The sequence below is a fragment of the Myiozetetes cayanensis genome, unplaced genomic scaffold (assembly GCF_022539395.1).
Source record: "Myiozetetes cayanensis isolate MyiCay16 unplaced genomic scaffold, myiCay2020 scf32, whole genome shotgun sequence".
NCBI classification, from domain to species: domain Eukaryota; kingdom Metazoa; phylum Chordata; class Aves; order Passeriformes; family Tyrannidae; genus Myiozetetes; species Myiozetetes cayanensis.
In genome coordinates this window covers 1,582,538-1,608,539 of record NW_026087544.1, presented here as the reverse complement: position 1 = coordinate 1,608,539, position 26,002 = coordinate 1,582,538, and the positions used below count along the sequence as shown (strand labels likewise).

The window sequence follows — 26,002 nt, the reverse complement described above, 5'->3', positions numbered from 1 at the left end:
GACGGGGGCTGCTCCAGGGGCAGGGGGGGCACTCACGTGGGCACGGGGTTCCCTTTGGCCTCACACTCGATGAAGATGTTGTCCCTGGGGTCCACGATGTAGTCCTTCACCGACTGCTTGGTGATGGTGGGGGGCTGGGGCACTGTGGGGCAGAGGGAACGCCCTGAGCGGGGCTGTGCCCATCCCCTCTGCCACCCCACAGCCTCTCCCCCAGGCTGCACCCACCACCTGTGCTTTACAGCCCTGGGGACACCCCCACGAGCATGGGGGTGGGCTGCTCATCCCCTCTTGGGCTGTGCCACTGCTCAGGGTCCCTTTAGGTACCAAACCCTGCCCTGGTTCTCACTTGGTGGCTTGGGTTGAACAAATTCCACAGTTACATTTTCCTGCTCCCACAGACTGAACCCCACTAAAGCCATCCTGCTCCTCAGAGAGGGGCTGCAGCTGGGCCAGGGACCCCCAGACATTTACAGGGTCTCTGTGCAGGAAAGAGGCCCTAAAGCCCCCAGGTTGGCCCCAGAGGAGCTCAAAAGTGGTGTTTAGAGGGGCACACCAGCCCAGAGCTGCTGTAGGACCTGGCTCTGGCCCTGGAATTGCAGATCCCAGCCCCATGGCTGTCCTGGGAAGAGGGTCTGAGGGTGTTTGCTCATCCCCAAGAGCCAGTGATGCTCCAAATGTGTCAGGAGGTGGGGCTGAGCTGGGCACACTGTGCTGGTGCCAGGCAGAGGAGCCCACCCTCCCCTCAGGGCTGGCAAAAGCCATAACAAAGCCCTGCAGAAACAACATTCCCGTGGCAAGGGCAGCCTGGCTCCTGCTCCAGGGGCAGCACAGAGCCCAGGAACACCTCCTGAGCTGCTCCAGCCCCTCCCAGCTGGGCAGGACAAGTGGCTGGTCCTGTCCTGGCCACTGGGCAATGCCCCCACACACACACACCCAGTGTGTGCCCCCACCAGCCCCTGCTCTGTGCAGACCCCTCGTGCCTGTGGTGGCCACGCAGAGGACACGGAGGGAACACTTACATTCACTCTGAATACTTGCTGTTATCCCCCAAGTGCCAGCAGAGAGGAGAGAAGACAAGAGGTGTTAGTTGAGGAGCAGCCCTGTGCTCCTCATGCCCACGAACACAGACACAGGGGGTTGTCCCAGGCCTTGCCAGTGCTCCACACAAACCATCCCATGGCTCAGGCCTGTTCTGATCTTCCCACTTACTGTCCCCGGGGCAGTAACACAGGTAATTATCCCCCTCTGAACATCACAGCTTTCCCACCCTTTTCTCTTCAGCCATTTCCGAATTTCAGCCCAAAGCCACTGCCTCCAGTTTTTCCTTCCCACTCTGCTGCCCAGCCAGGGATCAGCTGAGGCACCACAGCTCCACCAGCACACCCAGGGCTCCACAGGGCAGGAATTTCTCCTGTCCAAGGTGGCCCCAACCTGAATTCAGACCCCCAGGAGCCGTGCTCTGCCTCCCAACACTCTGCTCTCCAGAGGATTCCTGTGCCTCGTGCTGTTGGAAGAGATTCCCTGCAGCCAGAGCCTGATGGGTATTTACAGCCACTCCAGGAGGAGGCTGGGACACAAGGAAATTACGAAACTGGTTTCCAGAGCAGTGGCTGAGCAGCTCCCAGTGAGAGCCAGTGGCCCTGGAGCATCCACACCACTCATGCAGCTCCCACGTGCTGGCCTGGAGATGCTCATTCAGTAGGAAAATCAGCCCATGTCCCCCCTTCCTCCTCTTTCCATACCCTCTTCCTCCTCTTTCCATACCCTCTTCCTCCTCTTTCCTACCTCCTTCCTCCTCACTCCATATCCCCCTCCCTTCATGCCCCCTGTCCCTCTTCCTCCTCGCTCCACGTCCCCCAGCCCTTGTGCTTCTGAATAAAACACAACTCCCATCTCATAATTAATCAGAAAGTCCTGGCAGAGAGAGAGAGAGAAAAAAAGCCCCATTTCCCTGCAGGACCTGCCCAGGTCTCCAGAGCCCTCGAGGTGTCAGCTGGTGGCAGGATCTGCCAGGCAAGAGCTCGTGTCCTCCACTAGAGAGCATCCCAAAGCCTTCCCGTGCTCTGGAACACCAGAAGGCACAGAATCACAGGATGGCTTGGCTTGGAAGGGACCTCATGGGTCATCCAGTGCCACCCCCTGCCATGGGCAGGGACACTTTCCACTAGCCCAGGTTGCTCCAAGCCCTGTCCAGCCTGGCCTTGGTGCTCCTGGGACGCTCCACTGAACAGGCTGGAGACTGCTCAGCTTGGCTCAGGTGCTCAGATCCACGTTAAGGTGTGTTTTCCAGTCCTCTGCTCAGTTTTTCAGGCAGATTGGCTAAACCAGAGAGGACTTTGGTGACTTTCTGGAGGGCAAGGGGTTTAAAAAACGCAAAACAGCTACAAACAAAGGAACAAGAGCGAAGGAACCCTGGCTGTGGAGCAGGAAATCATCCCCCCCCTGTGCTGAGCAGACCTCACTCCACCTCCTCAGGCGGTTCAGGGGGAGACCTGAGCAGGGGAAAAGCACAACTTACGATCCAGGGGGACCTCGATGGTGCTGACGAGGTGCTGAAGGCAGAGGGCGAAGGCGATCCCTGCAGGGCTGAGGTGGGGCCTGGGCATGACCATCTTGGAGGGCTGGGCAGAGGCGGCCCCTCGGCGTGTCCCCGGGGCAGCAGCACGTGCAGGGGGATCCTCAGCTGCAAAACAAACCCAGGCCACCGTCACAGCTCCAGAACTGGGGGTTTCCAGCCCAAAAAGTGTTCGTGTGTGGGCAGTGCCAGGGATGGGCTCCAGGCTCTGGTGGCCCAGGTATGAGCCCGTGGGCACAGCTCTCCCACCCCTGGGTTGTTCTGCTGGCAGAAAATCAGCTTTTGGGGGGGGTTATTTGCGCTCAGACCCTGGAGGGACTCCTTGGATCACAGAATCACGGGATATGCCAAGTTGGGATGGCAGGAGAAGGGCCTGGCTCTCCATCCCTGGCACTGATGGGAAGTCACTCAGAGCTACTGAATACAGAAGCAATCCCCAAAGAATAAAATAAAAAGGATGATTTGCTGATTAAAAAAGCGATACTAATTGTATTTTATGGTCAAGAAATGCCTCGAAATATCCAGTCCCTCAGCCAGGGCACTGGGATGAGCCTGGGGACAGCCTGGCACCGAGCTGGCACAGCTCTAGGAGAGGGGGCACAGCGGGACCTCTCCTGCCTGGCCTCTAAACAAGCCCATTTCCCCCCAGCTCCAGCTGTTTCCCTGCCCAGACACTGCCAGATGTGCCTCTCACCCACAGCCCCAGAGATGCTCCTGCCAGGATCTCATTTGCCACACACCCCCCACTTCCATTTTCCTCCTGACAACCCCCCCAAACTCTCTGCAGCCACAAGGGAGGAGAATTCCTCCCGTGGGGACAATTCCCCCTGCTCAGGAGAGCACAGGGGCTGCACCACACGAGTCACTCACTACTCACTGTCCAGAACAGCTGCAAAAACGGCAGCAGCTCCCTCAGCTGAGAGCAAAGAAACGACACCAGGGGCAGGAAAGAGTGGAAAATCCCCAGCCCTGCTCCTGCCTGGCCCTGGCAGGGGCTCTGGCCGGGGATGTGGCGGGGCAGGAGCAGCACAGGAGCCATTTGGCGAGCAAGGGGAGCCTCCTGAAACACAAACCCCCAGCGTCAGCTCCGGGTGTGCTGCCCCTTCAGCTGTTCCCGAGCTCAGGAGGGAGGGAGAGGGGAGCTGGCACGACAGACAGAGCCCGGGAGCAGCCAGCGAGGAGCAGATGTCACGGGAAACAACCAGCCCTGACACGTGGCCTGGGAGGCTCTGCTGAACCCCACGCAGGCTCCCAGCAGATCCCGTTACCCTCCTGGGGAGCATGAGGTGCTGGGGGTACCCTCCTGTCCCCCCTCAGGCTCCCAGCTCCTCACTCCAAAGGATCTCGCTGTCCCAGTGCGTCCCAGTTGCAGCAGCTGACAGACTGGAGGCTGGGAAGGGGCTCGGAGGGGAGAGTTGCTCTGATCTATTTTGCTCGTTCTGAGGATTTTCCAATCCAGCTGTTGCCATAAAAATAGTTGAAGGACAGAATAATTATAGGTCCAGGCCAGTAATTAAAGTCATGTCCAGCACTTGTGCAGCCCTGGGATCAGGTCATGCTGAACAAGGCTTTTCAAATTACTCCTTTAGCTCCCTGTCCAAGAGAAGAGATCATTTTGATCTGCAGCCTTTCCTTTTTTTTTTTTTTTTTAAAGCAGTTCATTTCTCCAGTTACAGCTTAAGATGAGTAATGGACCTGCTGGTTTTGTGTCTCCCTGCCTTTGGGAGGGCAAATGCCAGGCTCCTCCAGGCTCCTCCAGGCTCCCCCAGCTCCTCCAGGGCCCCTTTGTCTCGGGCAGATGTGGGTGCAGGAACAATCCCGGCCGTGCCTGTGTGTGTAGGTGGCTCCTGGGGACAGGCAGTGCCAGAGAACACAGCCCACATTGTCAGGGCTCAGGGACAGGGACATCTCCCAGCACAGAGAACTGTGGGAACACAAAATTCCAAGCTGGGGGTGCTGAAGCTGCGTGATGTCCATCTGCTGCTGAGGCTGCTTCCACCCAGACCGGCCAAGGGGGCAGATGAGACCCCTTTTCCCAGACTCAGCATTTTTTAACCACTGCTCCTGGCCCTCAGAAGAGATCTGAGTCCTGCCCAAAGCACAGAACAAGCCCTCCCACCTTATCCCTACAGCCCAACAGGGTGGCCAGAGCTGGGGGAGAGCCATCAGGGCTCTGGGAACTTCTTCCTGCAGAGTCCTGTGGGGCAGAGCTGTTCCATGATGAGGATACAAATTATATTCCAGCTAGTTCAGCAATTTAAAATGAAGATGGAAAGCTGTGTAACAGCCTGAAAACCCTCCCAGCCAGAGAGGAGAAACTCTGGAGTTTCATTTCTCCCTGAACATGGCAATTTAACATGCATTTTCCTCACTCCCTGCCTTGAGATGGGGGAAATTTCTCCCCTCCACAGATGGTGGAGCAGCACAAGTGAATCCTCACATCCCAGCCCTGGAGCTTCCCTGCTTGCCCCCTCCATCTGCTCATCCCCAGCAAGTTCCTGGGGTTTGGGTGGCTCAGCCAGGAGTGGTGAGGGGGGTGGTTTGTCCCTGACCAGCAGGATGAGGCTCCTCAGCAGCAGGACATGAACCACATTCCACAAAATCCATCCCGTCCCCTCCGGCTCCAGAGCCAGAATCAAAGGATATGTGGAAACACCTCCTCTTGCTGCAGAGATCCAGCTCTCAGCAAGAACCCACTGCAGGCCCAGGCAGCACAAGCCAGGACGTGGATCCCCCTCAAGGCTGATTTGGCCAAAAATTTGGCTGGCAATTCCCAAAACCCCCATCCCTGCAAACAGCAGCACGTGGGATGTTCTGCCCCGCTGGGGTTCACAGGGCAGAGCCCCAGGGCTTCCCTGGGGGCACAGATGGCTCTGGGGAAGGGCTGAAATTAATTCCCTTCCCAACAGTTGAATGAAACGAGACCCTGTGGAATAACAATGGAGACAAACCCCTTCCCTATAGCCCTACTGCTGGAAAACAACCCCAGCTCTCCAAGGCAGCCAGGAGGGCTGAGAGCAGCCACAGGAACAGTAAGCAAAGGCAATCTCTGGTTGAAGTTAAATAAAATTAAAGGGGTCCACCATGAGGGATTGTTTTTAATCAGCTCATTAGGTCCAGCAGGATGCTTTCAGCAGCAATTAGACATTTATCCTTATTTACGGCTGTGAGAGGAACAGTAAAACTTGAGGAGCTGGTGTTCCCAGGAACATTCCTGCAGCACCATTTATTGCATGTCAGCTGCTTAATTGATGCTGATTGAATAGCACAGAGCAACATTTCCACAAAGAGAAAACGCTCTTGGTTTCAGATAATGAAAAACATCGATTTCAAAGGCACGTGTGGATGTGAATCCCTCTGCTCTGGAGCCAGGCTGGGAGAGCTGGGGGGGAAGTCAGAAGGGAAGGTTCCAGGGACACCTTGGAGCCCCTTCCAGGGCCTAAAGGGGCTCCAGGAGAGCTGGGGAAGGACTTTGGTGCAGAAATAAAGGGAAAGAAGGAAGGAAACGATCACCAGGGCAGGGGATGATCCCTTGGCATTCCCAGATCACCAGGGCAGTGGATGATCTCTTGGCATTCCCATCCCAGGAGATGGACATGCCCTTTCCCTGGGGCAGGGCATGGGGGGACAGCACTCCCATTCCCTCTGCCCCGAGCAGAGAGAGGAGCTTTGTGCCTGTTCCTGGGTCCAGCTTTCACAATTGTTCTGGGAAACAACTGTCACAGCAAACACCAGCAAAGCCATTTGCATCTCATCTTCTCCTCCTTAAAATAAAAATCACCCTTTCCATCCACTCAGCAGTTTGCACTTCAGAGCTGAGGGAAGTGGCCTGAGCATCCTCTGCTCCCAGGGAAGAAGGAAAGTCAGGATTGTCATGGGAAACGGGTCCTGAGCTGAGATATGAGGGTTCAGTGTCATCTTTACGCCTGCTGGAACCCCAAAGGGACACATCCTTTTTATCTGTCCTTGAAGAAAAGGACATTTCCCCCAACACAACCTGCAGCAGCAGAGCTTGCAGAGGCACCATCCCTGCCAACGCTCCGGAAAAACCCCAGGCAGACCCTTTTGTTCGGGATAATTCACTGCCCATCTAGTCGAGCCATTGCGCTTTCAGCACATCTTTAAGGGAGTGTTTTTAAAGAACACATCTTTAAGGAGCACATCTTTAAGGAATGTGTTTTTAAGGAACACTCACAGGCCGTTTCTCACCTCTGCTTTCTTGCCTCCCTCCTCCACGGGATTTTTGCCCTGTGCTGCACTTTCCTGGATCTCTCCTGCCTGGCACGTGGGTGAGCTTCAACCCCAAGCCCCGCGGGCCGCAGAGCATTTTGAAAGCACGGAGAAAGCTCCGTGATATCCCCGGGAACGAGGACGGCTCCCTAAAATCCCCTTCCCAGGCAGCGCCTGTGGATCCGCACGGGGCAACACGAGGGAAGCGGGAATGAATCCCTCAATCCCCGAACTTTCGAGCTGGTGCTGGCACTAAGGAGATTTGTGCTTGAGCTTCTCTCAGAAGCTCAGCTGACCTTCCCGAGTCAGGACCAGCTGCACCCAGGCTCCTCTTCCAGAAATACTCGGAAACAGGAGGAATGGGATAATTGCTCCTCGAGCTGAGGCTGCGTTTTGCAGGGCTTGAGCTCAGATAGTTGTTATGGTTTCAGGAGTTAAATCACCCCCTCACGGAGCAGCTCATCACCACTGAGAGCACCAGCAGCTCCGGGGACAGGCTTTTCATCTGTCACGGTCATGTCCACATAAATGTGGATTCGTTTATCATCCTGTCCTTCTGCTAATGTAAGGAAATAGTGTCGTTCTATTAGCAGAGGGACTGGAGCCTGCCGAGGTTAAGTGTTACCCCAAGGTCAGACAAAAGATATGGCAGGAGTGGGAAATGAGCTGAGATCACCGGAGTAACTCGGCTTAATCAGAAAATACCATTTAACCTTTACAAACCGGTCACAGACAGGGAGGGGGAAAGAGGAAAGCACAAAACTTTCCATGGAAGGCAACGATGTGGCCACTGCCAGCTGGCTGAGCCCCCACAGCAGCTGGGAATTGGCCCCACGGCAGCTGATCCATGGGCTCGGGGCCACCCCGGGGGCCAGCGGGTCACACCAGCCCCACCAATCAGCTTCCCACCCTCCTGTGGCTTTTCCTTTCATCAGCCAGAGAAGAGAGTAAAAAAAAAAAAAAAAACCAACACACAAAAACCACCCAATTCATTGGAGTTATCACTGGCTGGAAACAAAGAGGGGGTGTGGAGGGTTCCTGTCTGGGTGCACCTTGGGTAGGGTGGGTTAGAGACAGGAGGAAAAAAACCATCATTCTTAATTGTGATTTTGAGGGGAAATTATTTAACAACTCTCCTTGCAACCGACTCGGAAAAAAGACAGTTATCGACTAATTAGGATGTTGTTTCATTTCGGAGGGACAAGAAGAGGAACTGGTGCGAAAAATATGGATTAAAAAGGAAAAATGAGGAGTTCAAGGGGCAGTTTGAGGGTACAGGACTCAGCCGTGTTGGCAGCCAGGTTGGTGCTGCCTGGGCACCTCAGTGTCCCCCACCCAGCACTGGGGGATACTGGGGGATACTGGGGCTGGTCTGGGAGCTCCTCCACCACCATCCCCACCCCAAAGCAGGGTTGTTGGGTGGTGACTGCGAGGGACACTCAGGCATCTTGTCCAGGTCCTGCTGGAGCAGAAGCAAACCCAGCCCCAGTGGCAGCACTGCCAGCCCCCTGAGGATGTCCCTCAGGACAGGTGGAGGTGACAGGACAGAGTCCCCCCCTCCAGCAAAGCCCCTTTCCAAGGCCGTGCCTCCCACGCTGCTCCAGGGCACAGCAGAGCAGGGCAGGACACGGGGCCTGCCTGTCCCCACAGTGTCCCCCGGCCACCCCTCCCGGGGCTGCGGCATCTGGCCCTGGTGATCAGCCAAGTGCTAATCACCAGCTCTAAAGAGCCACTGCAGGCCGGGTCCTGCAGCTCTGGAAGAGCCTCCTGGCTCCCAGGCCAGGCTGGAGCTCCCAGCCCCGCTCCTGCTGCGGGGCACGAGCCAGGAGGGCACCCAGACCTGGTGGCACCGTCACAGGGGAACTGTGACAGCTCCCAGGTGCTGATGGGCAGCATCGCAGGGCATGTCCCTCTGAGCCTCCTCAGAGGGCTCAAGGGGACAAAGCCAGACCGTGCAGCCACCCATCCACACGGGAATTCACCTTCCCAGGGGCCGGGAATGCCACATTCAACCACACAGGACCCTCCTGGCTGTGCCCCAGCAGACAGTGGGGTCAGTGGGGACCCACCTGCTGCAGCCCCACGGGTGTTTCATGAGACACAGACCCTGCTCACCACCCTCAGTCCCCCCCATCCTCTTACCAACGCTCCCAATCCACTCCCCCCACCGTGTGTAACCAGATCCAGCACACCGGTGTCAGGACAAGGCAGGAACACGCCTGGAGAGGATTAATCCCGTAAGTGAGCTGTAGTTACAGACTCCAGCTCCTCCCCAGAGCCTGGCCCGGGGCCCTCAGGCTGCTGGATCACCTTACAGCTCGTGTGGCAGCTGCCACACACCGTGTCCTCCACCCACCCACCCAACTCCCCAGGATCAGGCAGCTCCATCCATCCCCTCCAGCCTCCAGGGGCACATCCTCACACCCAAACCCAGGGATAAACCTCCCAGGGAGGGAGGGGACCAAAACCACGGGGAAAATCCTTCAAAACCTTGTCCAGAAATGCAGACAGGGCTACCTGTGAGTCTGGCTCCCTCAGGAGTGCTGGATTTGCTCTTGCAGAAATGCTGTTAACAGGTTTTCCTCACCCTGTGAGGACTTGGACATGAATTACACCTGGGGAACCACAGGAAGATCCATTCCTTCTCATTACACTCCTTTCTCAAGTCCCACCATAGCAGCATAACCGAGCACATGGCTGGGAAATCTGATTTTCAGGGGCTGCCCACCTGCCACAGCAGCACAAATCTGCACACGAAAAAAATTGCCTCTGACTGGGTTATTCTGCAGCCACAAAGCGTGTCTTGTAACTGCTTTCCAAAAAGAGTCACAGAAATCCACATTTTAGCCAGTTTTTCCAAAGGAAAAGCCCTCCCTGCACTGCCTGGCTTTCAGCTGGTCACTGCCAGGAACTCCTCAGCCTCTTGGCCCGTTTCAAGTCCAGCTGGAAACTCCTTTGCCTCTGGTAAAGACACTCAGTTCCTCCAAGTTCAGTGAAAGTGGTGCTTTCATGGATTTGCCCTGGAGATTCTGAATTTAGCAGCAGGACAGTTAAAAATCAATCCAGCCCCACAAACCCACCACCCTGACCAAGTGGGCACCTTCAGCCTCCCCTCCCTCAGACCTCACCAGCATCTTAAAGCAGAATCCCAGAATCCCAGGACGGTTTGGGTTGGGAGGGACCTTAAAGTTCATCCCATTCCACACCTTCCTCAGACACTTCCAGGGATGGAGTTTATTTCCCAAACCCAAGCAGCTGATGACCCAAGTGTGGCCCGTGTGTCTCCTGGCAGGGTTTGGTGACCCCGTTCTCGCTCCTGTCCCCAGACACAGAATCCTGACAGCCCCTGACGACAGGCAGCGTGTCCTCCCCTGGTGGAGCAGGGATGGTGTGAAATCACACCTTATTTATCACCCCCAGCTCGGAACCAGCAGGGGAACACCATTCCCTGGTTCTTCCCAGCCGTGCCTTCACAAGTTTTCACGTTACTCTGCATAAAATTGTCACCCTTTGCAGCTCATCATTAGCACGGGAGGCACAGCCCCTCCATCTGCCTCCTGAGCCCCCTCCAGAACAGGAATAAGTTAATTGGGAGAAGCATTTGGCTTCTGCATAATGAAGCTGGCACAGAACCAGCTCTGAACCTTCAGGCCTGAGCACAGGGCAGGGATGGTTTGGTTCCTGTGCTTAAAAACAGCCGCTTATTTCCCTGCTTGGCTCTTCCCCGGTGCACGGTGCAAAGTGTCAGGCATTTTCCAGGAATTCTGGGAGCGGGGAAAGCTTGACCCTCTATTATTTGAGCCTCGCTGAAACGGTGCAATTAGCCCAAGAACAAGCATCCATTCTGGGTGACAACCTCGGGATCCTTCCCCTGGCATCCCAACGGGCCCCATGTGACCAGCGGATGCCAGGCAGCCGAGCCTCCCTCCCGCTCAGGAATGCAGACAATTCCCAGAATATCAGCTCCCAGCGCTCAGAAAACCCAGGCAAAACCTGCAGGAATCTGTAACCCTTCCCATGCTCCGAGGTGTTGGTTTTTTTTTTTTGGAAGCTGCAGTTTCAGGGACTACCAGCAAACCCAACCCGCGGCTTCCAAGCAGCTCCATCCCCAGGGAGAGGAGGGAATTTGGGGCTTTCCCATCTCCTGCCCACAGGGTTTTGTCCAGCTGGGAGAAGAGGATTAAATTACAGGGGCATTACATCAAATCGGTCTCTCATCCACCACCAAAACCCCGAGGAATGCAAGGGGCGAGCGCCGAGTTCTGGAGAAAGCAGCATTTCCGGGAGGGAGGAACGAATCCCGCAGGATCCCGGCACAAAATCCCTTCGGGCTCTGGAATGTCACAGAACGCCACACCCGGCTCAGCGCGGGGCGATCTGCAGCATCAGACACCCCGGCAGGATGTCCGGCCCCGTTTCGGGGGTCCCGAACCCCCCCCCCCCCAGCTCGCTGCCCCATCCCATCCCTCGGGAGCGCATCCCTGGCGCGTTGCCATGGCAACCCGTATCCATGCGCGGAACAGCCTTCCTGAGCGGAAAAGGGGGAAGGGGGGGGGGGCTGAATGAGCTCCCCAGCTCGGAAATTATTCATGAGAAATGAGGGAGGGCTCCGAGGCGCCCTGCGAAGTGTGAGCCCCCCCAGCCCTGCCGGGGGCAGGTGGGCACAGGACCTGCCCCTCCTCCTCCCCCCGGCAAAACGCTGCTAATTTAAAATTAAACGAGGCAAAGGGCCCTTTCTGCACTGCCAGTCCTGAAGCACCAGCCTGAGTGCCTTGTTTTGTTGTTGTAGGACTTAATTAGAGGCAAAAGCCTTCTCGAAGGGAGGCTCTGAGCCCTTGGCAGAGAGGCTGCTCAGCCCTTCCCTGCTCTCAGCCCCCCTCTCCAGCTCCCATCTCAGCCCCAGCCAGCAGGAGCTGCTCCCACCAAAGATTTCCAATCCCCTTTGGAATATTCTTTAGTTTTGATTATTTTTACTCCAAATGCCAAACCTGGTCGTGCACCAGAAGGTGACTCCAGGCCGTGGATGCAGCAATGGGGGGAGAGGGGCCACCCTGAGCCACTCCTTCCCCACCCCTCTGCCCCCAGACACCCCCAGCCTTTGCTGGATCCCCAGTGGAAGGATGTGGAGCAAAAGCCATCAGGGTGTGTGAGCAGCTGCTTCAATTAGAGGCCCATGTTCTGCCACAGCCACAGGATGGCTGAGAAACCAAAAACCTCCTTACAAATCCCACGCCACCAAGAGCTCAGTGAGCAATTCCCGCTGGGAATCACAGCTGGCTGCCCCTGTGGCTCAGGGACAGCTTCTCCCCTTCCCTCTGGAATGGGCAGAGGGTTTGCTGGAGCTGTGACAGCAGAAACAAGTATGGGGGGGGGACACAGCAGTGCCCCCTCCCTGCTCACCCCTGGGAGTCCATTACCCAACCAGCAGCCTCATTGCAGCCATTTTATGCTAATTATTTTCTGTGCAGTTTTATGCAAATTCCTCCTACGGAGGGAGATGCCTGGAAATGTGTTCTCCATGCTCTGAGTGCTGCCAGAGCCATCAGTTTGTCACATCAGCCCTCGGGGCACCTCTGGTCCCCTCGGTTTGGGGATGCAGGTGAGCTTGCCAAGCATCACACCCACCCCATCCTCTCACCACTTCCCAGCAAAGTGGCTGCTGGATATTCCACGGTGCCTGGTGGCTCCTGTGCCTCTCCACCACCACAGCCCCACGTGGAACTGTGACTTTGCCTCGACAGCTCCGGGCAGGGGAGGAAAGACGCCAAGGGAAGGGGAGGAGGAACATGAAAGGCAGCAAAACTGAGCTTATCCACAGATTCCAGTTCCTGCATTCCCGGATCCAGAGGGTTCATGGGCAGGAGGAAGCTGAGGCTTGAACTAAGGGCAGGGGGGAGGGACCTGCAGGCAGCTCTGGCCCCACGGAAACGATTCCCCCCAACAGATGTGGGATGGAGCCTGTTCTGCAAATGAACCAGCAGCACAGAGACACAGCAGCTGCTCCCGGGGATTTCAGGACACGTTTCCCAGTCAGTCCTTGGGGAGGCTTTCACTGGAATCAGATCGAGTTACACCAACAGCCAGGTGGGAGAGGTGGAAAGGACCCAGCACAGCCAAAACTGCAACTCCACCCAAACCCCCCGACCCCCATCGGACCTGGAGCTCTCAGGGAGCAGCTTTTTCCCCCACAGCAGGAGCAGGGCTGTGGGAAAAGCTGGATTTGTGTGCTGGGGACGACAGGGATGCAACATCTTCCTCAGACCACACAGCCCCCAATCCCCCCTGGATGGACCGAGGAGAGCAGGGAGGGGCATTTCCAGGTCAGCAGCTCCTGTCCTGCCTTTTGCATTCCTCCAAAGCCCCCAGCCAGCCTCAGTGGGCTGCACTGAGCTTTCTAGGGCCTCAGGAGCCAAAGCATCTTAGTGCAAGGAGGGTTTGGGGCAAAGCAGAACAGACAAAGCCTGTCATTAAATAGTAATGAAAACGCCTGGTTTGTGGGAGGAGGACGTCACTAATCAGCTCCCTGAGGACTTCACCTCCATCATCTCCATCTCCTCATGCCCAGAGGCTGCAGGGTGCTCTAAACCTCAGACCCCACTGCCTGATCTCTGCCCTGGGGGGGCACCCAGAACTGCTCTGGAATGACCCACATCCCACACCAAGCAGGGGAGCAGGAGGTACAATCAGCTTACCCCCAGATTACCCACAGAGCCACCAACTCCTCTGGCAAGAAAAATCTCATTAGAGAGCCCAGAAGTCAGGAGAGCACTTTTGCACCTTGCCCAGAAGCTCTCTGGGTTAAAAGGGATTGAACTGGGAGGCACAAACAAAAAAGGTTCTCCAACTCTCTGTCCCAAACACAAAGTCTCTCCATGCCCTGGGGAGGATGTGCCGAGCCCCTCCCAGAGCTGTGAGCCCCCCAGCATCCCAGCACCAGCCCAAAAATCACTGAATTGCTGCCCAAGACCCTCTCCCCGTCCTCCCCCAGCCTCATCAGCACGTCAGAGCTATCCCAGCCCCTCCAGCTGAGAGGCACAGCAGCTGTCAGCAGCAATTCTGACTCTTCCCCCTTCCCTCCCTGCCCTTGCTGGGTGTTCCTGCATGAATAATGCGGGAGCTGTGGCACAGGACACTGCCCACTCTGTCCCCTCCGGTCCCCAGGCCAGCAGGGAGTGGGTCTGAGTGCCAGCCAGGGCCTGGCCCCGTGTCCTGGGCAGGGACGATGGGTTTTGTTCCCAGATGCAGCTCCCTTTTGTCCCCCATCACCCCCTGCAGAGCAGAGATGTCCCCGGCAGCAGGGCCAGCCCTGCACAGGCACTTCCCAGCCAGGGCTTTCTGGGGCTTTCACCAATATCCCAGCACGGTTTCTGCCCTCTCCAACAGCAGCATCTCCATTTCACAGCTATGGGGAAGCGCAGGAGGGTGAGGGGGGGGCTCACAGGGACCCTCATCTTCCACCACACTCGTTTGAGCAGCTCTGGGATTGCTCAGGGACCAGCCTGGCTGGTGCCAAACTGGAGAGCAAGAGGATGAGTTAATTAAGCCCCTTTGTTAATTAAGCCCCTCTTTGCCCTGCAGCCACAGTCCTGATAAGCCCCAAACACAGGCTCTGCTGAGGATGTTATTTGTTGCAAGGCACGAGATGAAGCCTGAGAAGCACAAACCCCTCCAGTCCAGGGAAAAGACACTGAGGAGGAGGTTGGCTCACGTTTGGGGGCAAACATTTGGGACAGCACGGGCTTTCCTGCCCTTCTGTAGCTGGGAAAAAGAAAAATAATCCAATTTTGCCCCCAGACCCTGGTTTTGCTCTTCTGGTTTTGCCAGGCTGAAAGCACAAAGCCCACTGGACAAACCACGCTCCCAATGTCCCTGAAACCCTTCCTGCTCCCAAACTGCCCTTGAGACTCCGTCCTGGCACGAGTGTCCTACCTCGAGCTGGGGGACCTTTCCACACCTCAGAACACCCCCCAGGACCGCGGTGCTTCCATCCCGTCCCACCACAGCGCTCCAACAGCCCCCGGGCAGGGCTCAGAGGCTGCGGAGCACAAGGAAAGCCAGCGGAGCAGCCACCTCCTCCCAGCCCCTCGCGGCTCCAGCCGTTCTGCTGAATCACTTACTGCAGTGCCGGCACCGCTGGCAGGACCTTCCCCGAGCCCCCGGAGCTCACACCGGAGATGCAGCACCCAACAGCACCGGCTGCTCCTCCAGCTTCCACTCCTGGAGCATCCCAGCGCTCCGAAGGCATCCAAGAGCCAGGCAGAGGGAAACCGTCACCTCCCGGCAGGTTTCGAACTGTCCTGCCTCGCACAAAATTAACTCAGTGAGGCGCTTTTCCTGCCAACCAGGCTTCGGCTGCCGCCAGGGGATCGCTCTCCCCACCGGGGCGGTGCTGGGGTGCAGGGGGGGCCCGGGGGAGGCGGGAATTGGGGGTGATCCCAGCGCGGGGGAGGCCGGAATTGGGGATGATCCCAGCGTGGGGGGGAATGACAGGAATTGGGGGTGATCCCAGCGCGGGGGAGAGAGGCAGGAATTGGGGATGATCCCAGCGCGGGGGAGAGAGGCAGGAATTGGGGGTGATCCCAGCGCGGGGGAGAGGCGGGAGCGGCTCCGCGCCGGCGGCGGGGGTTGAGCAGTCAGACCCGCGGGATGCTCAGACGGGAACAGGTTTTTTTCCCTCCCCGAGTCCCCCGTGGTGCAGACGGGATGACTCAGAGCACAGCGGAGGGCACGGCGCGGGGAAACAGAGGGTGAGGGAAAGGGCACAGGGTGGGCAGGAGGAGGGCACGGAGGGGAGTGGAGATTCCTGCCTCGGAGAATCCCGGAATGTCTGGGGTTGGGGAGGAACCTCTGGAGTTCGCCCAGTCCAACACCCCTGCCAGGGCAGGGTCACCTGGGGCGGGGGACACGAGTCCAGGTGGGCTTGGAGTGTCTCCAGGGAAATTCCACGCCCCCCCTGGGCAGTGCTGGAGTGGGGGGGAGGGCAGGATTTGCAGCTCCAGAGCCAGAGCCAAAGGCTGCAGCAAATCCTGCTGTGGGAATGAGGTCCATGCACAACCAGGGATTGCAGGGCACTTCTCCTCCTCCCAGTAACACCAGTATGGATGCTCTGCATCCCTCCCCATCATCACACAGGACCTTTAACAGCACTGGGTTTGCAGAAGGGAGAGGTCACAGACACAGGCCATGGACCCCCAGAGCTGGGGCAGGAGGGGACAGGATGGGACAGGCAGGACACTGCACAAGGACAGAGAGACATGATCTGTCCTTCCTGAGCAGAGCCAGGAGATCTCTCTCCTCCCAGAAATGCTCCCCTGCTCCCAGGATGAGCTGCTCCCAGGGAGCTCATCCTGCCCCTCCACATGACTCAACACTTTCTGATCCCTGAGCAGGGCTGATGTGACTCTGCATTCCAGCTCTGATGTGCCAAAATGTCCACAATCTGCATCTCAGCCTCCCTTTTCTAGGCTCACTCACCCCTCGTGGTGCATCCTGTGTTTGACCATTTTCCCAGCTCTGGAAGAGCCAACCCCAAAGAGTGAAAAGAGGGGATTTAATTAAAAAATTAAAGGTCCAGGCAGAGTCTGCCCCTATATCCCAGTTCCATTGGTAATTAGGAAACAGATGGGGGAAGGAGGGAACAAGGAGAGGAATCTTTGTTAGGTTAATTGTTTGAAGGCACTAAATGAAATATAGGTGGCCTGATTTCCCTGGAGGATTGTACAGGAACTTAAGGAGAGACTTTCCAGAGAATAAAAGTGGGAGTTTCCCAGTAAAGGACAGCAGAAGATTATAACTAATCAGGCAAGAACAGAAGTGATAAACCCAAGGAAAAAAAACAAAGCTCCCCTTTGTAGCTTTAAATGAGGGATTGACCAATCTGATCCACGGCTTCATTAACATCTTATTAAAATGCAATTTCCATGTTCCTGATTAAACGGGTTGGGAGTCCAGAAGCCTTTTGTGGTCTTGGCTGTTCTCCAGGGTGGAGGTGCCCCTGTGCCCAGAGGTCCCAGCCCTGGGGACGGTTCAGGTGACACCTTTTCCAGCCAGCACTTCACCTCTGCCGCTTCCCAAGGTGCCCCCCGAGGACGCACCTTCCTCCCGGCTCGGATGTACCAGAACCCGATATTTTGGAGCAGACACAGCAACACCCTCCTTGCTGGCTGCCTCCTGTGCTGGGTGATCGTGTTTCATGCCAAGGGGGATGGATGTCCTTATCTCCCCCAGCAAGAGCTGCAGAACCCCCTGTTAGTGGCAGTTCCTGCTCCGACAACTCCAACAACCGCCCCGGAGGCTCTCTGTGAACAGATAATTCGATCCCCTCTCAGCCCACCTCAGTCTCCACCACCACCCCAAATCCTGCCTCCCCCACAAAAGGGCACCAGGAGCTGCTCTCAGTTCCGCTCTGCTGCCTGGGTGTCTCGTTAGCCCGGAGTAGCTGCCGGGATAATTGCGGAGCCAGCCCGGCTCATCCGGATTACCGGGATCGGCGATGCCCGACGGGCACCGACCAGCTCTGAAACCACGGGGAAATTAGAGTGGGGCTGGAAGGGAGGAGGATCAAAGGTCCAGTGCGACAGGACAATGAGAGAATCAAGCCTCAGGATTTGAAACCATAAGCCACATCCCTACCAATTGATTAGTTACTTCTTCCCTGTTTTCCCTTGATTCGGGCAATGCCTTCCTGCTCTCTGCTGAAATTAAAACATGATCCAGCCCCTTGAAGAGCACACATTAAAGAGATGAAAGATCTGAGTTTAGAGGCTGAATTACTTTCAATTTGCACGGGCTTTGCCTGATGCAGCTCCTCCAGGATATCAAAGGCTCCGTGTGGTGTCAGAGCAGCGACTGGAGCCGCTGGCCCTGGGAAGCAGTGACACCCCCCCAGGCTGAGCAGCTGCTCAGGGGCTTGGCCACCGTGTCACTGTGGAAGGAGAGGAGGAGGAGGCTCAGCCACGTCTGCAGAGAGGCAACAGCAGCTGCTGCCAAGGGCTGCGATGGCACCTTCCCCTCCCCACCCCAGGCTGTGCCACCCACCCCAGACCCCCCATGGCACTCTGCCCTGAGGGCTTCCCAGAGCAGAACTGGTCCTACTGCATGGAATTCAGTGTCCAGAGCCATGAAACCCTGCCAGGTGCCCAGTCTGGAGAGGCCACTGAACTTCTCAGCTATTATCAGCAAGTTGCAAAAGTGACCTGATTTTTTATTTAATTTTTTTAAGGCCACTCAGTGGACAAACATCACATCCTAGCAAGTGAAACCACAACTGAGCAAAGCAAATCCAGAGCTGGGCTAGCAGAGCTTTCTGAGGACAAGGAAGGAGAAGATCCTTCCATGGTGCCAGGAGAGGGAAATGCCATTTAAAACCAGACACTGCTCTGGCAAAGCCCAGATTGAGTGAAGACTAAACAAGAGCTGACAAGCTGACATTTGAAAATGCAATTAGCTGGCTCGTAGAGCCACCCTGTTATCTTATTGTTAATTATATGTTTGCTCAGTCTGAGGCAATACACTTATTTCCATGTAATTCTTAGGCTCTCCTGCTTTGACTGGTCCCTTCCAGCAAGAGCTCCCATCTCCCCCCTCCCTCCCAGCCACTTTCACTGCCACAAAGGCCTGTGCTTCAGTGGATTATATAATTGCCATTAGAACCTGTTCCTGGGGCAGCATCTGAAGTGAACTCCCAAGATAAGAGGTGCTTGGGAACCACGGGGGTGCCAGTGGGAGCTGGGACTCACTTGCTCTCATTTCCCACTTCTGCAGTTCCTCCCCTCAAATGACAGTCCCAGTCACCCCAGTGCACTTCCCTGACCTGAGCCAAGCTGTGCCAGCAGACAGGTATTTATCCTCATCCCCGTCCCTCCCTCCCCTCTTAATTGTGATAAATCTGTCCTTTAAACACATTAGAGAGCGTCAGGGGCCAGGCCCATTTCTGGGCACAAACATAATTCCCATTTTGTTTGTCTTGCTGGGCAGCCTGGGGGGAGGAAGCAGCATCTCAGCTGAGCAAACACAGCATCTCCCGGGTAAAAACCCTGCCAGGAACACTCAGAGAGCACAGTTCCCTCCTCCCAACAGCCACCAGTCCCACCTCCACCCTAAACCTGAAGGTTTCAAGGGGGAGATGATGCAAGTGGAGCCCATGGAATGAGAGAGCAGCCTGCTGGCCTGGGCTGGGGCCAGAGCAGCCCCAGCTGCCACCGTGGCCAGCAGGATTCACACGAGGTCAACCAACCCTCCCCAGCTGCTGAGAGGGCTGGAAAACAAAGCCCTGCAGGCCTTGGCATCTGGATCCTGGAGCTGTCAGACAGGGATTGGCAGGCTCTGATGGGCAACATGACGTGTTGAAGGGCACTGGGGTTGTGCACAGATCTGCCTCCTGATAGTGCAGCCCGTGGGTTTGGGATAAACTAAGAGAGGTGGGAATAAACCCTGATTCCAGCTCTTCTGAGTACAAGGGAAGGAGCACTGAGTTTTGACAGACAGTTCAGTCTTAAGGTGTTTCACATTAGAATCCAAAATTACTCGATATAGGGAAAGAAGGAAATGGGATTATCAACTCATTAGGTTGATTTGATACAGAATCAGAGAATCCCAGACTGGTTTGGGTGGGAAGGGACCTCAAAGCTCATCCCATCCCACCCCCTGCCATGGGCAGGGACACCTTCCACTAGCCCAGGTTGCTCCAAGTCCTGTCCAACCTGGCCTTGGACACTCCCAGGGCTGGGGCAGCCACAGCTTCTCTGGGCAACCTGTGCCAGGGCCTCCCCACCCTCCCAGGGAAGGAATTTCTCACCTAAACTTTGTCACTTTGAAGCTGTTCCCCCTTGTGTTGTAATTCCAGTTCCTGGTAACAGACCCTTCACAGCCTGGGAGGTGCTGGGAGCTCTCCCCACAACCTGCTCTTCTCCAGGCTGAACAGCCCCCCCTTCCCCAGCCTGTCAGATGTGTCACTACAGGGGGGTGTCCCCTGGGCAGCTCTGGGGGTCCCCAGTGTCCTGACACACGTGTGTGTGGCCACAAAGCCCCCCTTCTGTCCTCCCCCCCCTCTCCACCCCTCCCCACTCGCATCTGTGAGCACATCACGGGGGCTCAGACACAACCCCCCGAGCCCACAACAGGCAGGGCTTTGTTGCTGGGTCTGCTGGGAGTCTGAAAGCAAGATTTCATGAGGCCTGACACCATTTAAGTGACAGCAAGAGCGAGAGCTTCTCCTGGGCCCTGCACTCCATCAGGGCCTGCTCAGAGGACAGATGTGCCTTTATGGGCCCAGTGACCCCCCCCAGCCCTCACAAACGGGGCTGTGTCACAAACACGGGGTGGCTGGTGGTGCCAAACCCCTCCATGGAGCTGGTAAGAGCCTGTGGGACAAGAGACAGGCTGGCCCCAAGTCCCAATCGAAGAATTGCTCGAGGAGCGGTGACATTTGCCACCAGCACACACAGCAGAGCTCATTTACAGCTCCTCATTAACTGAGCTGACTGGGTAAAACTTCCAGAGCCTGGGCTGGCCTTCACCTTTTCAGCTTGCTGGGGGAGAAGGGAAGGCTGTAATTTCTTTGCCTGCCCCCAGGCTGTGCAAATATCCAATAAAAGCGGCTGTGAATATCCAATAAAACAGCTCCCCGGTGGCATGAGGGTGGGCAGTCTGTCTTGGTACAGGAGGAAAGGTTCTCAAAGGGGTGCAAAGAGGGAGCAGGTTGTGTTGTTCCCTGCTGATGAAAGCCCTCAGGGTAATGGGATCACAAAACACTTGTGGCTGGAGGGGACCACGGCAGGTCACCCAGCCCAGCCACCAGCTGAGAGCAGGCTCAGCCCTAAGCTCAGCCCTAAGCCCAGCCCGGGTTGTGCAGGGCTTTGTCCAGGTGGGTGTTCAAACCACCTGTTCGAGGAGGGTGGAGCCCACCCACCCTCTGCGGGTGACCGGGGCTGCTAGAGGGGGGATCGTGCCCCGTTCTCACATCCTCTTATTTCATCCTCTTATTCCCTTCATACCCTCGGCACGAGGAGGAACCAGGAGCGAACACCTCAGGGACCAAGGGGGAGGGCACGAGAGGCCCCAGCTCTCGTGGGGGCTCCCGGCGGGCGGTTCAGGACCCTGGAGAGCGGCCGGAGCGAGCGGGATGGGACGGGACGGGACGGGGCCGCTCCGCGAGGCTCCTTCTCCCACCCACCAACACTCATGTCCTCCTCATTCCCAAGTTTCCCAGAGAAGCCGCGGCTGCCCCATCCCTGGAAGTGTCCAAGGCCAGGCTGGACGGGGCTTGGAGCAGCCTGGGCTCGTGGAAGGTGCCCCTGCCCGTGGCCAGCGGTGGCACTGGGTGAGCTTTAAGGTCCCTCCCAACCCAAACCAGTCCATCATTCTGTGATTCTTTTTAATTCGGAGCTCCTTGAGGTTAATGGGATAACCAGGAAAAGGGAACATTTCAGAGCAGAAAGAGGATTTCGCTGCATTTCCTGCAGATCCAAGGAGAGCCCTGTCACCCTCCCAGCTCCCACTGCAGTTGCCAGCCCGGCCCATCCGTGCCAGGACATTTCAGGAGGAATTCAGGATGCGGGCTGACAGCCCGACAGGATCACTCTTGCTGGGCCTTAGGATTCCTACTGTCTGTAGGAACCCATCGGTCCCCATGCTGGAAAAATGGCCAAACCCCACTGCCAGGGAGGCAGAAAGCAGAGGAAAACCTGCCAGGAATTCCAATGAACCTCCAGGTTCACCTTGCACCAAAAGCCTCTGGCTCCTGCTCCCTTTAACCAGCCATCTGTAAGGAGCAACGTTTGCTTCCAAAGGTGGGAAAGCAGCTTCTGGGACAGTGCCAAGGGTTTCTCAGTGCCACTCTACCCTGAGTCCTGGCTGTGCAAAGCACCCTCTTCCCTCTTCTCCCCAGCCTGGGAATGCAGCAGCCCCTTGTTTGGGCTCTGAGGAGCAGAGTGGTGCCAGAAAAGGATTCCCAGACTCTGCTTTGGGAGGGGAAGGCTCCATTCCCTGTTCCCAAGGCCTTTGGTCCAGCCCTGCCTGCAGTCAGGGCTGGGTGATTTGCTCCCCTGTGCCCTTGGGCTGCTCCCTCCCTGCTGCATTCCCACAGTGAGGAGAACAGGCCTGGATCTCAAGCAGGATGGGATGGGATCCAAAGGGCTCTGGAGCGAGGGGAACCAAAGGGACACGGCAAAGGCTTGTCCCTGTGCATCCTTGGGAACTTCTACCTGCTTCAGCCACACAACCCCATCTCTATTTGTTCAGCTGTTAATCCCTCTCCTCCTATCTCATTAACTGGGAATGGTGATCCCTATAAGCAGGGCTGAGGTCTAAATCCTGCTCTGTTTTAATCCATAATAACACAGCACTGTTTCTTTCGGATCTGGATTAAAGAAAAAGAAAGGGAGAGGGATTATTTAACATAACAGCAACTTCAGGCAAGTTCACTCTGAGCTGGATCTCCCAAATTATGCAATAATTATCCTGGACAGCCAAGGTAGAGGAATGAAGGTGTGACCTGCTCGAGCAGAGGGGGGGGAAAAGAGAAACAATGGAGCAGAAGTCATCCAACAACATTTAAAATGAAGAGAATCCTTTTTGAAAGGAGTTACCCCCAGGGCAGGGAGACAAGCTAGACCTCCCTGACAAGATTTGCAAGAGCCTTTCAGAAACTGTAAGTGAATACAAGCCGTGGTTGGAGCTGCCTGCTCGGTTTTAAGACAAGAGGGGATATTTTGGTAAAGGGCAAATGAAACCCAAGGAACAAAGCTCCAAAAGGGAAGTGCCAGAGGTTTCTTCCTTGGATTTTTACAAGTCTCCTCCCTGGTTCTGTTGTTATTCAAATTCAAGGAAAGTCTGGTTTTCTGTGTATTACTCAGAGCCATTCAGTGCAAACAACCACAAATTAATCCTCACCATTCAGCTGCCACCTTCTTTCACCTGAACAAGGAGGCTGTGCAGCAACCAGGGGGCTCACAGCTCCCTGAAGTCCTGTAACACCACAAAGGAGGGAGCTCTGCCTCAGCTCTCAGGTTTATCTCCCCCTAAAAGTGAAGTGCTGGTGAGATCTGAGAGGCTGACGCTGCACAGACAGGTCAGGACACCCCCCCTGCTCCTGCAGGGACAGGAAATTCATCAGCCCCTCCCAGATAAAATCAGAGCCTCACAAGTGTCCTGGGAATCCAGCTGTTTGGTTTTCCCAGACTTCTCCAGCAATCTCAAGTGCAAACCTTTCACCTCCCTGCCCCTCAGCTGAGCACGCCAAGGACACGGTGGGGCCAACAATCCCTGAAATTCTGAGTTTCCTGCCCAAGATTCACCTGCCCAGGTGAGCTCTTTGTAGAGACATCCCCAAACTACCACAGTTCTGCTCAGTGGAGGTCAAACAGGTGACAGAAGAAGGAGGGGACTGGGGTCTGGCAAGGTCCTTGGGACCTGTGAACAATTCACCCAGCAAACCTTCCCCCAAGGTCACCCCAGGTCCTTCTCCCAGGGTCACCCAGCCAGGCCTGAAACAGCGTGTTGGAAGCCAGAATCACTGCAGTGGAAAGTGAAACTCCTTTAAACTCCATCCATCTCCCCTCTCCCATCAACCTGAGCCAACAAAGGTCCCGTGTCCCTTCTCCCTTCCCTCGGGATCAGGGGAGACGCCAACAGCCCCTGGGGCAGCACTCACAGCACCTCATTCCTGCTGCCACCCAGCCCCTGGCACACAGAACGGACACCTGGTGGTTCACACCTCATCTCAACACCTTCCCTGCTCACCCTGCACCAGCAGCTCCCCCGTGGGGCTCTGTGCCCCCCTTCAGGGGAGCCTCGTGTGAGCAGCCTCCTCCCAGCGCCCCACACAGCCCAGGCAGCCAGGAAACCTCGTTTCTCGCTGTTTTGATCGAAGATATTTGCCCACCCTCGCTGCCTGAGCGCTGCAGGAAGCCTTTGTGGTGGCACCTTGCCAGCAGCAGCATCGATTTTACACACAAGACCCACGAAGACAATTAGATCACAGCAAGGCAAATAATTCATTGCGAATTAATACCTTTTGAGAGCTTGGGATATTTTCCATTTAATCATTAGCTGGGAGAAGAGCTGATTGGATTGACTGCCTCGCTTTAAATCAGATCCCAAGCCACAGCCCAGGCAGCACAACTCAGGAAAGGCCGAGGCCTGAGAGGCTGAGGATGAGGATGGAGCTTTGTTATCCCAAGGACCAAGCCCATCACGCAGCTCGAGCAAGACAAAGCCAGTCCCCAGGTCTCAAGCCCTGTAAACAAAGTCTGTTTTCAAATTTAACAACTTGAGCCCATCCTCTGTCAGCTGAGCAGCCCTCCATGCATTATTTATGTCGGATTCCTGTTACAACCACACACACATACACACACACACACAAAAAAGGAGAGTCAGCAAGAGCCCAGCCTGGAGCTGGGGAAGGGAAAGGACAGAAATAGAACTGAAAAGGAGGATGCTGCATTTGAGGGGTTTTCTTTCAGGGTAGGCCAGACAGAGAAGTTTTCCTGAAACAAAGCAGCCACGCTGCCCACCAGTGCCTGCCAAGGGTGGGTGTTTCACAGAACCTCGGGCAGGGAGAAAGGAATCAGCAGCTCTGGAAAAGTCACAGGATTTGTTGCCTTTGTGCTCAGCAGCTGAGAGGAGCACCCCGGAAACACCACAGCGCCACAGGATCCATCTTAAAGCAGCCAGGCTTGGTTTGGGCATGCCAGCATCCCAGTTTTCCTGCAATACATCCCCTCTGCCCCCCTGCACTGCCTCCCTCCCGGGGAGCAGCCAGGAACATCCCTGCTCGACTTCCAAGAGTGCCCCCCAGCCCACACGCTGTTCCAAGGACCTGACCTTGAGAAACCATCTCAAAGGAAAAGGAAAAACCCGTCCAAGCAAGACGCACAAGCCTTTCCCGGTTTCAGCAGGGACAGGATTTTCTGGAGAAAAGCTCCCTTTTTCCGCCCATAACCTGCCCCCTGCATCCCCCCCGAGGCCTCACCGGGGTGCAAGGAGCATCCTCCCTGCTCCCTGTCCTCCAAGGAGCAGCTGAGGCCACGGCAGAGGACACTGCCCCGCGCTCCAGGCCAGCATTCCCTCTCCCGGGCCCGCAGCATTCCCACCTCCGGCACGGCCTCGCACACGCAGCGGAGTTTCCTTCGCCCTCCGCAGCCCCTTCCCGAGCATCTGCCGGAGCTCGGGAGCAGCTGAGCCGCCCGGAGAGCCGGGAGCACAAATGATTCAGCACTTTCCCCACCTCCAGAAGCTGCCGGATCGATCGCGGGGCTGCTGCAGGCACGGCCGGAGCATGCGGATCACAAACCTGGCCGGCACCGAGCGCTGCTCTCCGGCGGGGCCCGGCCCCATCCAGCGCCGCATCCCAGCCCAGGTGTCCTCCGGGAGGCCTCGCCGGATGGATTTTGCCAGCCCGGGATGTCTCGGCGGGGAGAACACGGATCCGCCCCCGAACACGAGGGGGAAGCGCCGGGTGCGAGCTCCCCGTGGGGCAAAACCCTCGTCCCCAGGAGCTTTCGGGCCCCAAACTTGCCGTGTCACACAAAAGGTCTGTCCCTGGGCTGCGCTTCCCCCCCGTCCCCCCGCGCTGCCACCCCGGGATTTTATCACACGCACAGACACGATGCCGTGACGTAAGAGCCAAAATCCCATCACATGCCCCCGGCCCGGTACCCACCTCCCCCCGCACGGGGTGCAGGCACCCAAAAAACGGCGAGGTGGAGGAAGGCGGGGGGGAGGTGTCACCCTGCAGGCAGCGTGATCCCAAATCCGCGGGGAGGATCCCCCAGCCCCCCGCCCAGCCGTGCCCCGCGGTCCGCCCGCCCCGAGCATCCCCCGGGAGGCTCCCGCATCCCGCCGCCCACCCCCGGCACCCCCTTACCCGGCGGGGAGCGACGGCTCGGCCGCAGCCGGGGCTCGGTGCGGGCTCGGTGCGGGCTCGGTGCGGGGCTCGGTGCGGGGCTCGGTGCGCCGCACTGCGCGCTCCCGGGCGCGGCCGCGCCGCACTGCGCGCTCCCGGGCGGGCGGAGAGAGAGCGCGCCCCGGGAGGAGGAGGAGGAGGAGGCAGGCAGGGAGGGAGGGAGGGAGGAAGGCAGGGGCTGGCGGGGAGGGGGCTGAGGCAGGGGGAGTGGTTCATTAGCGCGCCCGTTAATTGGCATCCGCGGCCGCTCCGCGCGCGCGGGGCCGCCCCGGCTCTGCCTCCCCGAAAAAATC

At 57.0% G+C, this 26,002-nt stretch overlaps 1 protein-coding gene across 22 annotated transcripts in view; it reads right to left on the bottom strand.

Annotated features, from left to right (window-relative positions):
* NFASC (neurofascin) overlaps positions 1-25,709 on the bottom strand; it is a 73,624-nt gene extending 47,915 nt beyond the window's left edge. For 14 of the 22 annotated variants that reach the window (XR_007630223.1, XM_050327168.1, XM_050327175.1 and 11 more), the window contains exons 1-3: positions 2,519-2,683; positions 1,020-1,037; positions 37-142 (exon numbers count right to left, since the gene is read on the bottom strand). Coding sequence is in view for 21 of the 22 variants with exons in the window: in XM_050327168.1 (XP_050183125.1) it covers positions 37-142; positions 1,020-1,037; positions 2,519-2,612 (218 nt within the window). In the remaining variant the exon portion in view is untranslated. Of the gene's footprint in view, positions 1-36; positions 143-1,019; positions 1,038-2,518; positions 2,684-14,922; positions 15,079-25,097; positions 25,334-25,670 lie in introns of those variants that run through there. The other 8 variants (XM_050327167.1, XM_050327180.1, XM_050327181.1 and 5 more) reach the window with 4 other exon arrangements.
* Between the last annotated feature and the right edge of the window lie 293 nt (positions 25,710-26,002).